Here is a 16,658-nt window from a genome sequence, read left to right as displayed (position 1 = left end):
AAAAATACTCGAAGTAGGTGATTTTATTTTCATTAATAGAGTATTAAAAGTCTCTCAAAGCCATGTGACTAATAAATGGTGAAGACAGGATTTAAGTTCTACACTTAACTCTGAAATGTAGATCTCAGGAATCACTGGAAAGAAAGGAATAGAATAGCCTATTTCTTTATTTCTTTTAATCTTCTTTTAATTCTGGATACATAGATAAAAGTTTTCCTATGTGACCTCTCAGTCCTTGCTTTGAATATGAAATGTGGAAATGTATAGCTTTGAATAAGAAAGTTACTGTAACTAATAAACCCCCAACCTTAATACAGTAGAAGTTTATTTTTTGTTCTTATAAAGTCCAAGTGGGTCCTCACTGGGAGGTGGGTCTCCAAGTGGTGGCTCAGGGATCCTGGCTCCTTCTATCATGTGGCTCAGCCATCTTTTAAACATAGCTCCTAGTTACTCTACTTATTTACATTAAGCCACAGAAGGAGGAAAAGCATGGAGGATCACCCGTGGGAGGCTTAATATGGGACACAGGCTTAGGTGTGTTGTGCATGACATCCACTTTGATTCCTGTAGCTAGAACTCAGTCACATGGCTTTATGGCAAGAAGGATGGAAAAGATAGCCTGATTATGCACCACATTCAAAGAGTCTGGGGATTAGCTATCCCGTTTTGCATTTCTAAAAATTCCTCTACAGGACAGAGGATGTAGGTGTTATGTTGGATAGCAAATTGTCTCTGAATTGTCTCATTGTCCTCTCTGTCCTCTTCCCAGTGTGGAACACGATTTGCTACATTCACTGAGAGAAGTACTACAGAGTCTAATCACATATATTTTTGTTGGTTTTTAAGACTGTTGCCAGTTCCCCTCCATACGTTCTGTCTTAGCCAGCTTAATTAAGGGTAAGTGTTAAGTGAGGAGAGAAAGCTTTACTAACTAAAAAAGATATGAGATTCAATTTGTCTTTCAATTGGATTGTCTTTAGTGGAGGTTATGTCTGATTTTAAATGGGAACTCTTAGAATGGTGAAGGTGATAGACCTAAGAAAAGTCATCATGTGCTAGTTAATACCTTCTTAGGCATATAGTTTGTCTTTGATGTAGAATATAATCCACTCCTAAAGGGAGAGTGAACTAGCTGAGATCCAGATTATAACCATAGGAAACTCATCTTAATTTAACTCCAATTCTGAGGACTTAGTTGGGTTGTCTTGTGGTATCCTGAATAAGTCCTAGTTCTTGGACTATTAGATCAAGTTGTGGACGTATGAGACTTTTGTCCTCTTAAATGAAGTCTTAATTTCAATATTTTAATTCAGTGGAACCTAATAAACATAGCTTATTTTATGTGACTTTTAATTTAAAATAAAACAGTATCTTCCAATAATGTGAATATTCAAAAGAATTAGAATGTAACTCATGCACATCTCTTTCATCTGATATTTTCATTCAGTATCAAGTTCTTGCCATGAGCCAGGTGGTGCTGCAGATGCTTTGCCTTGTAGTGTGACAGTCATTCTAAGGAGAATAGGTACTTCGAACCTCATACTAAACAATGGGTCAGGATATTTAAAGTATTTTGCTTCATTTCATGCCACCTAGTAAGTATGAGCAAAGGTACAGAGGCAAGAATGGGCTTGGTGTGATTGCAGTATGAAATTGGAGAGTAGATAATCCTGAAAAGTAGAATAGGCAGTGGCAAATTTCGAGTTTTTTTTTTTTTTTAGCATAGTAATGTGGTCTGTGAATGGCCCCAGAGTTTTATTTTTCATATAAAAATTTGTGTATCTGCACTAAGAGAATGCCTAAAATACCACATTTCTTAAAATGTGAAAGGCACAGGGCTAGAAGGGTATGCAAAGGTATCTATTGCTCCTCCTCCTCAAAAAGGTTGAGAGTCACTGAATTACATTGAGAGTGTGTGGGTTGTTATGCTATACCTACCTGTTCACTGAGTTATATGATGAGGCCGTGTGAGAAGAGTTACGAAGCAGCAGATTTCTCAATTACTGGAAAGAAATAAAAAACAAACACATTTCCTTAACCAACTTTGTAGACCCAAGGACAGAGCTACTTTTAAAAGTGATTCACATTTGTGTTAACATTTGTTCTTAAGTGGGTTAAGCAAGGCATCACAGCGGTAAAGTTTTCTAATCTTTTCTATTTTATAATTTAAAGAAATATTTACATATTAAAAATATGTTAAATAGTTTAAAAGGCTATCAAATGAAAAGCTAGTCTTTTATTTCATATCTCTAGTATTAATCTCCAGATACAACTACCCCATATATATATATATGTTATATATAAATAGGAATGTAATATATACACTACATAATTCCTTTGGTTTTTTTTAACTTATCAGTTATCTATTAGCACATATAGTTCTGTTTGATTGTTTTTAATATCTACGTAGTAACATATTTAACCTGCTTCCTATGGATGAGTTATTTTGCTGTTATAAACAATGCTTCAGTAAATATCCTTGTACATGTCTTTGTATATTATAGATGCAAGTATACCCTAGGATAAAGTAGTAGATTAAAGAATCTGTTCCTTTTAAATTTTAATAGCACAGAATTGCCCTCCAATGGCAACTTCCATAATCCCATCAGTGTATGAGAATGTTTTTCTGATGTCCATTTCAATACATTATCAGTCTTTAATTTGTATTTCCTTAAGTAGTAGTAAAATTGAATACTTTTTCATATAGGCCTGTAAACTGTGTACTTTGCCCACTTTTTAAAACTGAGTGAAGTGGCTATTGTCTTTTGGTGTTTTTTTCTTGATAATTCTGAGAGGTTTTTGTATATCAAATAGATCATTTCTTTTTCACTTTTAGTATGTTTTTTAGAATGAAAGAACTTATGTGATGTTTGTTTTTAGGTCATTCAATATTAACAGGGTTGCAACTCAGGCCGTGGAAGATGTTTTAAATATTGGTGAGTACCAAAATAGCTGTTATATGTTACAATTATAATATGCTATGTAATGTATATATTTTATTATATATTAGCTATTATATGAGACAAAATATTTAATCAAGATATTTCCCCCTTTCCTTTTTCAAAAGCAAAACGACAAGGAAATTTAAGTCTTCCATTGAACAGAGAATTGGTGGAGAAAGGTCAGTGACTAATGATCATAATTATAATTACTGAGTCTCATTTATGTTCTACATCAATCTTGAGGACATTATTGTGAAGTTTACTTGTCTAATTAGTAAAGCACAGTACTTTTTTGACTCAGGCTCTTGATATACCTTTACATATATTTAAGCATATCTTCTCTTTAACTTTCTCCTCCCTACTTCTGCCCAGTTACTTCAGGGTTTTCTTGAGAGAACTAGTCCTATTGGGAAAGAATATTCTACTGATCTGGGATTTTGAAGATTATCTCAGTTTTATGACTTGTTTTAATGTGGTATTCAACTAAATGTTCTTTCAAACCTGATTTCTTTGTACAGTTGTTTTTAACCAGTTCTTGCTTTGTCTAACAACTCTCATATGGCTTTTCATTATTAGAAGCAGGTCCCAAAGATTTCTAAAAATATCTTGAATAATGGCAGTTTCATTAGAGAAAGCATCTCACCTATCATTGTTTAAGACTGGACTATACATTAAGACAATTAACTTATGAATACTTTGATATGGTATTTTGGAAGGGAATTTAGCAAGGGACTTGTGCATCCCAAGTTGTATTTTTGAGTGCCTCAAGCTCTAGTTCCTTACTTCTGTTTAATTACTAGTTTTGTAGCCCATCCCCAGAATGTCTATTTCTGCTAGATTGTGGTTGATGTAGGCTCTGGTGGCCTAATCTTGGAACCTAATTCTCATATATAAGGTTTTTGTTTGTTTTTTGTTTTTAATGGAATATGTTGTGTGTGCCAAGAAACTTGCTGCCAAACAGACCTTTGGAACAGAGTTGCTTTTAGGTTGGAGATAGGATAGCATATATTTTTCATTTTGTACTTCTCAGAAGCAACCATCTTTCATTGAATATGCTTATACTTTTTTTCCCCTTTATAGTAACAAATGAATATAATGAATCGCTGCTCTATAGTCCAGAAGAACCAAAAATACTTTTCAGTATTCGAGAACCAATAGCAAACAGAGTTTTCTCCAGCAGTCGTCAGCGTTGCTTCACCTCAAAGTAAGCTTCCAAAGGCTGACTGTACTTTCATCTCTCGTAATTAAAAGGAGTCTTGGTTTTAAAGTATTCAGTTTGATGAAATTCACTCATTCAAATTTAATCTGGTAGCTAAAGTATAGAACTCGTGAAACTAATGTATCATCCTGTACCCTAGTGAGAATGGTATTTCCTTTCTAATATATCGTACTATTTTAGAGAAACTAATTGAATAGAAAGGGCATAATTATTTAATTGGGTGATATGGATCTGTTGTTTTAATCTATTAAATCACAATAAGATCAGATTATCCCTTTAAAAGAAACTGGAAAGCACCTTTTTTTCCCTCATATGCTCTGGGATAAAAGCAGGATAAACATTCATATAAAACCTAAGTTGTATAGCGATAAACTTTTAGAGTAGGACTCATTTCTTTTACCTTTCCCCTATAAGTGCTCCCCCCCATTCTATCAGATTTGATTTTCTTTTGAAGGGTAGATGTAAGAAAACATACATAATTTATTTTGTAAAGGTTGCCCAATTTTCCAAACAAAAAAAAACTTAATGGAAAAATGTCATTGTCTCTTGGCAGGCAAAGAACAGTTTAAAATTACTGCTTTACAGTGTACATATTCTCTTTTTTGAAAATACAGTTGATTTTTTTTTCTAGGAAAAACACTCAAACTCATTTTACTGATCTGAGAGTTAATTTTGATTAATCAACAAATCTACTCAGTTTAGGTGAGACTACAAAGACATTTAAATTTTTGTTCATATAAACAAAATAAGCTTCATGAATTTGGCAGTTGGACAATATTCCTTAAACATGTCATAAAAACACTCATCAACAAAAGATTGATGAATTGAACTATATTAGAATTAAGAACGTCTGTTAATCATGACACCATTAATAAAAAAATAAAGGCAAGCCACAGAGTGAGGTATTTGCAGTACACCTATATCCAACAATGGACTTATGTCCAGAATATTGTAAAAATTCCTACAACTCAGTAAGAAAAGACAACTCAGTAGAAAAATTGCCAAAGTTTTGGACAGACATTTCACAGAAGAGGGTATCCAAATGGCTAACTGTATGGAAAAACATCCTTGACCTTATTATTCATGTGGAAGATGCAAATTAAAACTACATAATCTGATACCACACATACCCACCAGAATAGCTAAGATGCTAGTCTTACATACAGTATTGTTAGGGATAGTTTGAAAAGTTGTTTGGCAGTAACCTACCAAAGCTGAATATAGCACATGCGGTGACCCAGCAGTTCCACTCTTAGGTATCATCCAACAGAATCGTAGAGACACAAATGTCTGCAACAAAAGACATGCTCAAAAATATATGTAACAGCATTACTTCCAGTAGTTAAAAACCCAGATGTCCATGAATAGAAGAGATCCATAAATTTTGGTATTTTCATACAATAGAAGTATATTCATACAGCAATGAAAATGAACACACTACTAACTACTTGTAATAACCACGGATAAATTTCACAAGCATACTGTGAAGCAAAAGAAAGCTAGACACAAGCAGACCTCTGGTATGCTTCCATTTATATAAAGTTTAAGAAGACAGAGCTATTACTGCGATAGCTGACTGGCATTAGGATAGCGGCACGTATAGGAAGGAGAGGCCAGGAACAGTGATTGGGAGAAGGCAGTGATAGAGCCTCTGAGGAGCCGGGCAACATTCGATTATTGATTTGGTTGATGAATGACTACGCAAATGTGTTCAGTGAGCTGTACACTACAAATTTGTGCCTCCTTGTATGTTGTACTTAAGTAAAAACTATCCATGAAAATAGTTACATTCTTATTCGGTAATAGTACTTGTAATAACTCAACATGAGTTATGAAAACATTGGCATGAAAAGCTTGTGAGTTCTGTCAAGCCGGGGAACTTGTTCTCTCATAAATGTTTGAGTGAATGGTGAAATATTGGTGAAATATCCTGAATATTAGATTTTGATAATGTACCCAATGTTACTCTCTCAAACTGAAGAACCTGATTTTTAAAATCAAGGCCAAATGATCTGCCAGTTTCAGTAAAAATTAAGGTTTTTAAAGAAGCCATAATCTAAGGAAACTTTTAATATTTATTGAGATGTTTCTTTCTGCTCAGGGTGTGTGTTCGTTCTCGTTGTTGGGATGCCTGCATGGTTGTGGATGGAGGTACTTCTTTTGAGTTTAATGATGGAGCAATTGCTTCGATGATGATCGATAAAGAAGATGAGCTTCGAACTGTGCTTCTAGAACAATGAAAGATTTCCTCAGATGACAAATAAATTTTGATTACTGGGAAAATACTTTCACTGCAGAAACAGACTACCACTCATGAAACTACATATTTTGGTTATTATTGAGACTGGTTGGCCCTGGGCTTCAAAGGTGACCAAGAAAGTGAGATTTGTATTATTCTTTTGGATTCAGATAGAAAAGATTGCTCGCTATGTTAGAAAATGGATGGACTAAACTGATTAGAATTGATACCAGTGAAATTTCTATATTGCTTACAGTTGGTATCCAATAGTACTGATATCTTCTTAAATTTAGAGAGGTAGGCTCAAATAAAGGAGTAAATGTTTAGGATTTGAAATTTCACTGTACAAGTTTTTTTTTTTTTTTCCCTTCCCTTTCCCAACTACAGAATTGGTCAGACCAAACAACTATCATATGATTAGTGTATATTTTTTATAGTACCTAAAAATCAAGATTTTTAAAAATTTTGATGGAGAATTTTGATAAATCCTGACATTGACCTAATTGAAGTAGGTAAATGTGTTTTTTATATGTGCTTAGAATTTTCTAATTTCAGAGTACAATACTATTATGGCTCTATTGATTTAAGACCTTCAAACAATCATTTTTGAAATTATCAGTGTTTTCATTGGCTTTCAGGTTAATTTTGACCATGCTGGAGGTGAAATACGTGTATCTGGACAAAATCATGATACTGTTACAAATGGATTATCCCATAGCTATTTTAGGTCATAGACAGGTTTTGTTTTGTTTTGAATGCTGTTGAATCTTAATAGATTTTTTCTATTTAAAACTCTAACATGGAATCAAAGACTAAAAGAATGAACCAATTAGACATACTCTTTTAGGAGTTTGATAAAACCTTTAAAAAATATTTTCATCTAGTGTTAGGAGTAGTGTCAGAAAATGGATTCTTTAATAAATATTGAAAACATTAATTTTGGAATTGCCTTATTTTTAATATCATGGTAGTTTTCACCTCACTCATATTCCATGTTTCATACATTAGTTTGGAAGATAAAATGTTATGGCGCCCCCATCACTGTGAGAGTTCCTTTTAGTTTGAGAGGAAATTACCTAATTCTTGATCTACTTATAAGTAATCTTAAAATTTTTACAGAAAGCACCTATTGCTGCATTATGAGGCAACTGGTATTCTCATGCCATTTACTCTCAGAGTTGTATCTTTTTTCACTTGCTGTTAAAAAGTTATTCAACATTGAAATATTTATTGAACACATAGCTTGTGCCATGTACTATGTCAGATGCTGGATATACGTTGATGAAGGAAACAGACTCTATTCTAAGAGAACTTGAGTCTAGTGAGCTCAAATTCTATGAAAACTAGGACGTATAATCAAATCGAGTGCTATTTAGTTTTGCCAACATTTTAACATGTTCTTGTCAAATTTTTAGATAAATGTTACTATACAAAGGTAATCTAGGTTTTGATGTATATCCAGAATAAGAATCTGTTTTTCTTTTTTTCAGAGTATGTGATAGACACTCAGAGCAGTGTTTACATGATGTATAAAAAAAAAAAAAATCGTGTTTTCCCAGAGCTGGATCTAGTTTTTGGCTTGATTTAAATTGATATACTGAAGATAACACTATGGTATGGAATTTCAGTTCTTTATAAAAAATTCTCTGAGGTTTAAAATACCTTCTTGACAAAAATGCCAATTCCATCTTTATATCAAGCAAATCTGATTGTCCAAAATGGTACCACAGATTTGTTAATATGTAATATATTAATAGGCAACCTGCTCTGTAAAATTGTTCATAAGCCATATTTTAAAAGTTTAAAAAATAGTTAATATTCTCCATTTGCAGTATAACTTCTAATATTTCTGCTATGTGGTGGGGATTTATTTGGAAGAGACAAAAAGCAAAGGATATTACAATAGGAGAAATGTGTTTATGAATGAGTTAACCCTTTAATGGCAACTGTATGTGAATAAACATAATTAAACTAGTGTTATCTTTTTTTTTTAATTACATTTGTTTCCTTAACTGTTAACAGCATCATTATTGGAAAAGCAGATTTTCCCAAAATACTATGTTTTAGGTCTTTTCCAATGCTGTGCCCTGTTGACTTCATTTACTGCTAATATTTCACCTAGAACTAGGACTTACAAGTACTTTTACCCTTTGCTTATATAGTAAGTGCAGACTGCAGATAGGTTTGACCTACTATTTTTGATGCTCCACATGTATTTATATTCATAGCCCCAGTAAATCAAATCATATTAAATGTTTTACTAGCCTTTAAATATAAAGAATTTCCATTCATTTCGATTTTAAATATCAAAATATGTATAAAATCATTAGAACCAGTTAACACAAATTTTGTATCAAAGATTCACTTGGTGCACATGGAACATTCTTCAGAATAGATCACATATTAGGCTATAAAACAAGTCTCAACAGATTGAAAAAGATCAAAATCATACCATGCATCCAATCTAACCACAATTCTATGAAACTAGGAATTAGCCACAAGAAAAAAAATGGAGTTAAATAACATGCTACTAAACAGTGAATGGGTCAACCAAGAAATCTTTGGAATGCAGTAAAAGCAAGTATAAGGGAAGTTTATAGCAATACAGGCCTACTTCAAGAAGCAAGAAAAAGCTTGGACAACCTAACTTTACACTTAAAAGATCTAGAAAAAGAAAAAACCCAAAACCAGCAGATGGAAGGAAATAATAAAAATCAGCAGAAATGACATAGAAACTAAAATAAATAATAAATAGATAAATAAATAAATATCAATGAAACAAGGAGCTACTTCTTTGAAAAGATCAGCAAAATTGGTAAATCTCTAGGCAGACTCCTAAAGAAATTACAAATGAGGGAGGAGAAATAACCAATACAAACCAATAGAAATAGAATATTATGAAAAATTAGAGGCCAACACATTGGACAACCTAGAAGAAATGGATAGATTTCTAGAAATATATAACCTACCAAAACTGAAGCAAAAAGAAATAGAAAATTTGAACAGACCAATAATCAGCAACAAAGTTGAATCAGGAATCAAAAACTCCCAACAAACAAAAGTCCAGGGCCAGATGGTTTCAGAGGTGAGTTCCACAATTCTTCTCAATCCAAAAAACAGGAAGGAAAAATTCTAAGTTCTTCCTATGACACCAATACCAAAACTAGATAAAGATAGCACAAAACAGAGAACTATAGGCCAATATCTGATGAACATAGATGCAAAAGTCCTCCACAAAATAATAAACTGACAATACATTAAAAAAACCACCATGATCAAGTGGGATTTATACCCAAGGGTGGCTCAATATTCACCAATCAATCAACATGATAGATCATATCAATAAGAGGATAAAAAGCATATGCTCATTTTAATAGATGGAGAAAAAGCATCTGACAAAGTATAAGGTCCATTCATGATAACTCTGAAGAAAGTAGGTTTAGAGGAAACCTACCTCAATAAAGTCCATATATGAAAAACCCACAGCAAACATCATACTTGGTGGGGAAAAACTGAGAACCTTTCCCTTAAGGTCAGTAAAAGATGAGGATGTTCACCCTCACCACCTTTATTCAACATAGTACTGGAAATCCTAGCCACAGCCATCAGGCAAGATAAAGAAATAAAAGCCATCCAAATCGACACAGAAGAAGTATAACTATTTGCAGATGGCATTATACTATATATAGAAAACCCTAAAGACTCCACCAAAAAATGACTAGAACTAATGAATTCAGTAAAGTCACAGGATATAAAATCAATGTACAGAATCTGTTGCATTTCTATACACAAATAATTGCATGTGTAGAAAGAGAAATTAATTCCATTTACAGTTGCACCAGAAATAGTAAAATACCTAGGAATAAACTTAACAAAGTAGGTAAAAGACCTGTACTTTGAAAACTATAAAACACTGATCAAAGAAAGATGACACAAAGAAATGAAACGACATTCTCCAAGCTCATGGGTTGGAAGAACAAATATTGGTAAATGTCTATACTATACAAAGCAGTCTGCAGATTGAATGCAATCCCTATCAAAATACCAGCATCATTTTTCTTTCTTTTTTTTAAAATTTTATTTATTTATGATAGAGAGGCAGAGACATAGGCAGAGGGAGAAGCAGGCTCCATGCACCGGGAGCCCGACGTGGGATTCGATCCCGGGTCTCCAGGATTGCGCCCTCGGCCAAAGGCCAGGGATCCCCCAACATCATTTTTCATAGAATAGACAAACTGTCCTAAAATTTGTATGGAACCAGAAAAGACCTGAAATAGCCAAAGCTATCTTGAAAAGGAGAAACAAAACTGGAGCTATCACAATTCCAGACTTTAAGTTACATTACAAAGCTGTAATAATCAAAACAGTATATAGTACTGGCACAAAAACACACATAGATCAATGGAACAGAACAGAAAACCTAGAAATAAACACAATTATACGGTCAATTAATCTTTAACAAAGACCTAGCTGGTTTAGCAGTGGTAGACACCATTTCTGGGTCTATGTAGCTAAGCACTGCTTGCTTTGTCCTGCTTTAGTGATCTCCTGCAGACCTGATCCATCCAACCAGCCTGCCCTAGCAGGGGCCCCTCCAAAACTGCTCCCATGCCAGTGGGTGGGTTTGGTCTGATCCAATGCTCTTCTCTCCCCAAAGTGGCTCCTTCCCTGGGGGAGCAGCCCAGCCTCTCAGTGCATCCACAGCAACTGCAGCTGGGTGCTACAGCCAGCTGAGCTGGAGGTCTGCTTTACCCAGGAGCATGTACACAGCAACTGTGCCCTAGTCACAGTAGGAAAGCACACACACCCCACATGTGACAACCCGGCAGTATCTGGTTCTGGTGATACTGCTGGGTTGCTCTTCTGCGCCTCACAGGACACCTGCTACATAAGACCACTCCTTCAAGACTAGGAGACATAGCTGATCTACTTAATAGACACACAGGCAAAATGAGATGACTGTATTTCAAATTAAGAAAAGACAAAACCTCAGAAAAAGAACTAAATGAAAAAAAGATAAGCAATCTAGTGATAAAGAGTTCAATGTAATAGTCATAAAGATATTTACCAAACTCGGAAGAAAAATGGATGAACACAAAACTTCAAGAAATATATAGAAAATGTAAAACAAAACAAAACAAAACAAAAAACAAAAAAGAGCTGAAGAATAACAAAAAATACACTAGAGGGAATCAATAGCAGATTAGATTATGCAGAAGAGTAGTACCAGCATCTGGAAGACATAGTAGTGGAAATCACCCAAGCTGAACAAAAAGAAAAAAATTTTAATAAGGATAATTTAAAGGACCCTTTAGACAACATCAAGTATACTAACATTCATGGTATAGGGCTCCCAGAGGAAAAGAGAGGGAGAGGGGACAGATAATTTATATGAAGTAATAATAACTGAAAACTTACCAAACCTGCGGAAGGAAACACATCCAGGTTCAGGCTGCACAGACAGCCCCAAACAAGAGAAACCCAAGGAGGTCTACACCAAGACATAATAATAAAAACGTTAAAAAAACAAAACTCGGGATCCCTGGGTGGCTCAGTGCTTTAGCACCTGCCTTCAGCCCAGGGCGTGATCCTGGAGTCCTGGGATTGAGTCCCACATCAGGCTCCCTGCATGGAGCCTGCTTCTCCCTCTGCCTGTGTCTCTGCCTCTCTGTGTGTGTGTGTGTCTCGTGAATAAATAAATAAAATCTTAAAAAAAAAAAACTAAAACTAAGGATAAAAAGAGAATCTCAAAAAAAGGGAAAAACCACTAGTTATGTACCCCCAAAAGATTATTAGCTGACTTTTCAGCAGAAACTTTGCAGGCCAGAGGGGAGTGGGTAAGATACATTATGTGCTGAAAGGAAGAAGAAACCTACAACCAGTGACACTATCTGGCAAGATTATCATTCAGAATTGGATAGAGAAAAATTTTCAGACAAAAGTTAAAGGAATCCACTAAGCCAGCCTTACAAGATATATTAAAGGAACTTAAGTGGAAAAGAAAAGACCATAACTAGAAGAAAATTATGAAAGAAAAAAAATCTCATGGGTAAAAGCAAACATATAGTAAAGGTAGTGGAGCAACCACTTATAAAGCTAGTAGGAGTAAAATTAACTACATCTACAGTAATAGGGATATGTAAAGTATGAATGTCAAAGACAAAAGATGGGGGGAGTAAAAATGTATTTTTAGAATGCTTTCAAATATAAGCAACCACCAACTTAGAATAGACTGCTGTGTACATAGGTTGTTATATATAAATCTCGTAACCACAAACCAAAAATCTCTAACAGATATACCATAAGTAAAGAGAAAAGGGTCCAAACATAGCACTAAAAAAACTTCTCAAAACACAAGTGAAGACAACAAAGAAAGAGAATTACAAAATTAACCAGAAAACAATGAACAAAATGGCAATAATCACATACCTATCAATAATTACTTTAAAAGTAATTTAACTTGTATGCTGCCTACAAGATACTTTCTTCAGGCCAAAAGACACACAAACTAAAAGTGAAGGGATAGAAAGATATTCCATATGAATGGAAATGAAAATAAAGCTGGGGTAGCAATACTTCTATCAGACAAAACAGACTTTAAAACAAAAACAGGGCGGCCCAGGTGGCTCAGTGGTTTAGCGCTGCCTTCAGCGCAGGACCTGATCCTAGAGACCCGGGATTGAGTCCCACGTCAGACTCCCTGCATGGAGCCTGCTTCTCCCTCTGCCTGTGTCTCTGCCTCTCTCTCTCTCTCTCTCTCTCTCTCTCTGTCATGAATAAATAAATAAAATCTTTAAAAACAAAAACAAGAAACCAGGGCCTTACATAATGATATAGGGATCAGCCTAACAAGACAATATAACACAAATATTTATGCATCTAATATAGGAGCACGTAAATATATAAAGCAAATATTAACAGACACAAAAGGAGAAATTGACAGTAATACACTAATAGTAGGGACTTGAACACTGCACTTATATATCATCCCCACAGATCATCAATAAGGAAACTGCTTTAAATGGCACATTATATAAGATGGACTTGAGAGACATACACAGAACAGTTCATCTCAAAATAGGACAAACAATACACATTCTTTTCAAGTGCACATGGAACATTTTCCAGAACAGATCACATGTTAGGCTATAAAACAAGTTTCAATTAGTTTAAGAAGAGTGAAATCCTAGCCAGCATCTTCTGTGACCACAACAGTATGAACATAGGTATTAATTACAGGAAAAAAAAAAACTGGAAAAAATACAAGTACGTGGAGGCTAAACAACAACCAATGGGTCAATGAAGAAATCAAAAACGAAATCAGAAAACACCTAAAGATAAATGAAATTGGAAATAATACTCCAAAATCTGTAAGATACAGGAAAAGCACTTCTAAGGAAAGTTTGTAGTGATACAGGCCTACCTCAAGAGACAAGAATCTCAATCTAACTTTATAAGTAAAGGAGCTAGAAAAAGAAAAAACAAAACCTAAAGTTACTAGAAGGAAGGCAACAATAAAGACCAGAGTAGAAATAAATGAAATAAAGACTTAAAAAAATGAAAAAAAAATTAGGAGAAAAAAAAAAAAAGCAAACCAGAGAACTGGTTCTTTGAACTGCTATTTATAAACTTTTAGCCAGACTCAAGAAAAAGAGAGGGCCCAAATAAAATCAGAATGAGAATTCAAGGAGAAGTTACAACGGACACCACAAATTATAAGAGACTACTACAAATTATTATACACCAAGTATTATACACCAATAATTAAAGTGGACAACCTTGAAAAACTGATAAATTCCTAGAAGCATATAATCCTCCAAGAATGAATCAGGAAGAAAGAGAAAACCTTAATAGACCAATTACTAGTAAAGAAATTGAATTAGTAATTTAAAAACTCCCAACAAATGGGAAGTCCAGGACCAGATGGCTTTACAGGTAAATTTTAGCAAATATTTTTTTTAAAGTAAACACCTATCCCTTTCAGACTATTCTAAGACATTGAAGTGGAGGGAACACTTACTTCCAAACTCATTCTACAAGGCCAAAACACTAACCTGATAACAAAACTAGACAAAGACACTATTGAACAAACAAAAACTACATACAGGCTGATATCCCTGACAAACATAGATGCAAAAACTCTCAACAAAATATTAGCAAACTGAATTCAACAATATATTAAAAAGGTTATATACTATGGTGTGGGTTTATTCCAGAAATGCAAGGGTGTTTCAACACCCACAAATCAATCAACATGATATTACATTAACAAAAGATAAAAATCGTAAGATTAATAAATGACAAAGTTCAATATCCATTTATGACAAAACCCTTCAACAAAGTTTATATAGAAGAAAGAAACCTCATCAGAATATAAAAGCCAAACATGACAAACCCACAACTAACACCATAATCAAAACACAAAGCTTTTCTTCTAAGATAATTATGCCCACTCTCACCACTTTTACTCAATGTAGTATTCGAAATTCTAGAATCAAATGAGAAAATAAAATAAAATAAAATCACCCATACTGAAAAGGAAGAAGTAATATAGTCACTATTTGAAGATTACATGACACTATATATAGAAAACCCTAAATACTCCACCAAAAAACTATCAGAATAAGTGATTTCAGGAAAGTTGGATAATACACAATATACAGAAGTCTGTTGTGTGCGTCTTCTTTCAAGATTTTTACTTATTTATTCATGAAAGACATAGAGAGGCAGAGACATAAGCAGAAGGAGAAGTGGGCTCCTCAAGGGGAGCCTGATGTGGGATCGATCCCAGAATACCGGGATCACGTCCTGAGCCGAAGGCAGATGCTCACTACTGAGCCATCCAGGCATCCCAAATCTTTTTCTATACACTAATAATAAATAATGTAAAAGAAAAATTAAGAAAAAATCCCACTTATGGTTGTATCAAAAAGAATAAAATACCTAGAAATAGAAGTGAAAGAAACACTATGAAAACTATAAGGTGCTGATGAAAGAAATTAAAGATGACACAAATAGATGATATTCTGTGCTGTAGGATTAGAAGACTTAATGTTGTTAAAAAGTACATACTTCTCAAAGCAACCTATAGATTCAATGCAATCCCTATCAAAACACCAGTGGCATTTTCCATGGAATTAGAATACATAATCCTAAAATTTGTACGGAACCACAAAAGACCTGAACACAATCTTAGAAAAAGAAGAACAAAGCTGGAGGTATCACTCTTGTATTTCAGGTTATACTCTAAAGCTATAGTAACCAAAGCAATATGGTACTGGCACAAAAACAGACACAAGATCAATGGAATAGAATAAGGGCCCAGAAATAAACCCATGCTTTTTTTTTTTTAAACCCATGTTTATATGTCAATTAGTTGACCCTTGAACAATGAGGGGCTTAGGGGCACCGACCCCCCTGCCAGCACAACTTCTGACTCCTCCAAAACTTAACTCCTAATAGCCTACTATTGACTGAAAGCCCATAAACAGCTGATTGACACATATTTTGTATATGTATTATATATTGTATCCCCATAATAAGTAAGTCACAGAAAAGAAAATATTAAGGAAATCATAAGGAAAATACATACATTTACAGTATTACTATATTTATCAGTACCACAAATTTATGTTATCTGTTTACAAGACTAATCATTTGTCATTACTAACATCAATACTGTCTTATACAAAACACCATAAAGGTTACATACTAACACTAAACACCAAAAGTGAAAAGATAATATAAAAAACAAATTCATATTTATTTATAGGTATAATGATCCATGTGTTGATTACAAAGCAGCAGCAATATCATTGCTTTATTTACTAGCAATAAATACTAGTAAATACCTATTTACTAGCAGCCTAGCATAAATAATAAAATAATATGATGGTGTCACAGTGCCCTAGCCTGTACACCAGTGAATGAAGGGCATTGCAAAATACATAGGGCTTAGAGTATTACAGTCATATTCATAACACAGTATTGGAAACACGGACTTTTTTTTTTTTAAAAACCACTTACCTTGATAATAGGCTGATAGTTTCTCCAATTATTTTTTTTTAATTTTTTTTTTTCATGATAGTCACAGAGAGAGAGGCAGAGACACAGGCAGAGGGAGAAGCAGGCTCCATGCACCGGGAGCCCGACGTGGGATTCGATCCCGGGTCTCCAGGATCGCGCCCCGGGCCAAAGGCAGGCGCCAAACCGCTGCGCCACCCAGGGACCCCAGTTTCTCCAACTATAAGAGGCATAC

General features: G+C 34.3%; 1 protein-coding gene across 2 annotated transcripts in view; it reads left to right on the top strand.

Moving 5' to 3' along the window:
• NADK2 (NAD kinase 2, mitochondrial) overlaps positions 1-8,375 on the top strand; it is a 44,188-nt gene extending 35,813 nt beyond the window's left edge. For both annotated transcript variants that reach the window (XM_055325371.1, XM_055325372.1), the window contains 4 exons: positions 2,881-2,936; positions 3,068-3,121; positions 4,023-4,146; positions 6,263-8,375. In XM_055325371.1, the coding sequence (XP_055181346.1) occupies positions 2,881-2,936; positions 3,068-3,121; positions 4,023-4,146; positions 6,263-6,401 (373 nt within the window). In that variant the 3' untranslated portion in view covers positions 6,402-8,375. The remainder of the gene's footprint in view (positions 1-2,880; positions 2,937-3,067; positions 3,122-4,022; positions 4,147-6,262) is intronic.
• The last annotated feature ends 8,283 nt before the right edge of the window (positions 8,376-16,658 follow it).

The sequence above is a fragment of the Nyctereutes procyonoides genome, unplaced genomic scaffold (genome assembly GCF_905146905.1).
Source record: "Nyctereutes procyonoides isolate TBG_1078 unplaced genomic scaffold, NYPRO_anot_genome, whole genome shotgun sequence".
Classification (NCBI taxonomy): domain Eukaryota; kingdom Metazoa; phylum Chordata; class Mammalia; order Carnivora; family Canidae; genus Nyctereutes; species Nyctereutes procyonoides.
This window is presented reverse-complemented; position numbering and strand designations above follow the sequence as displayed.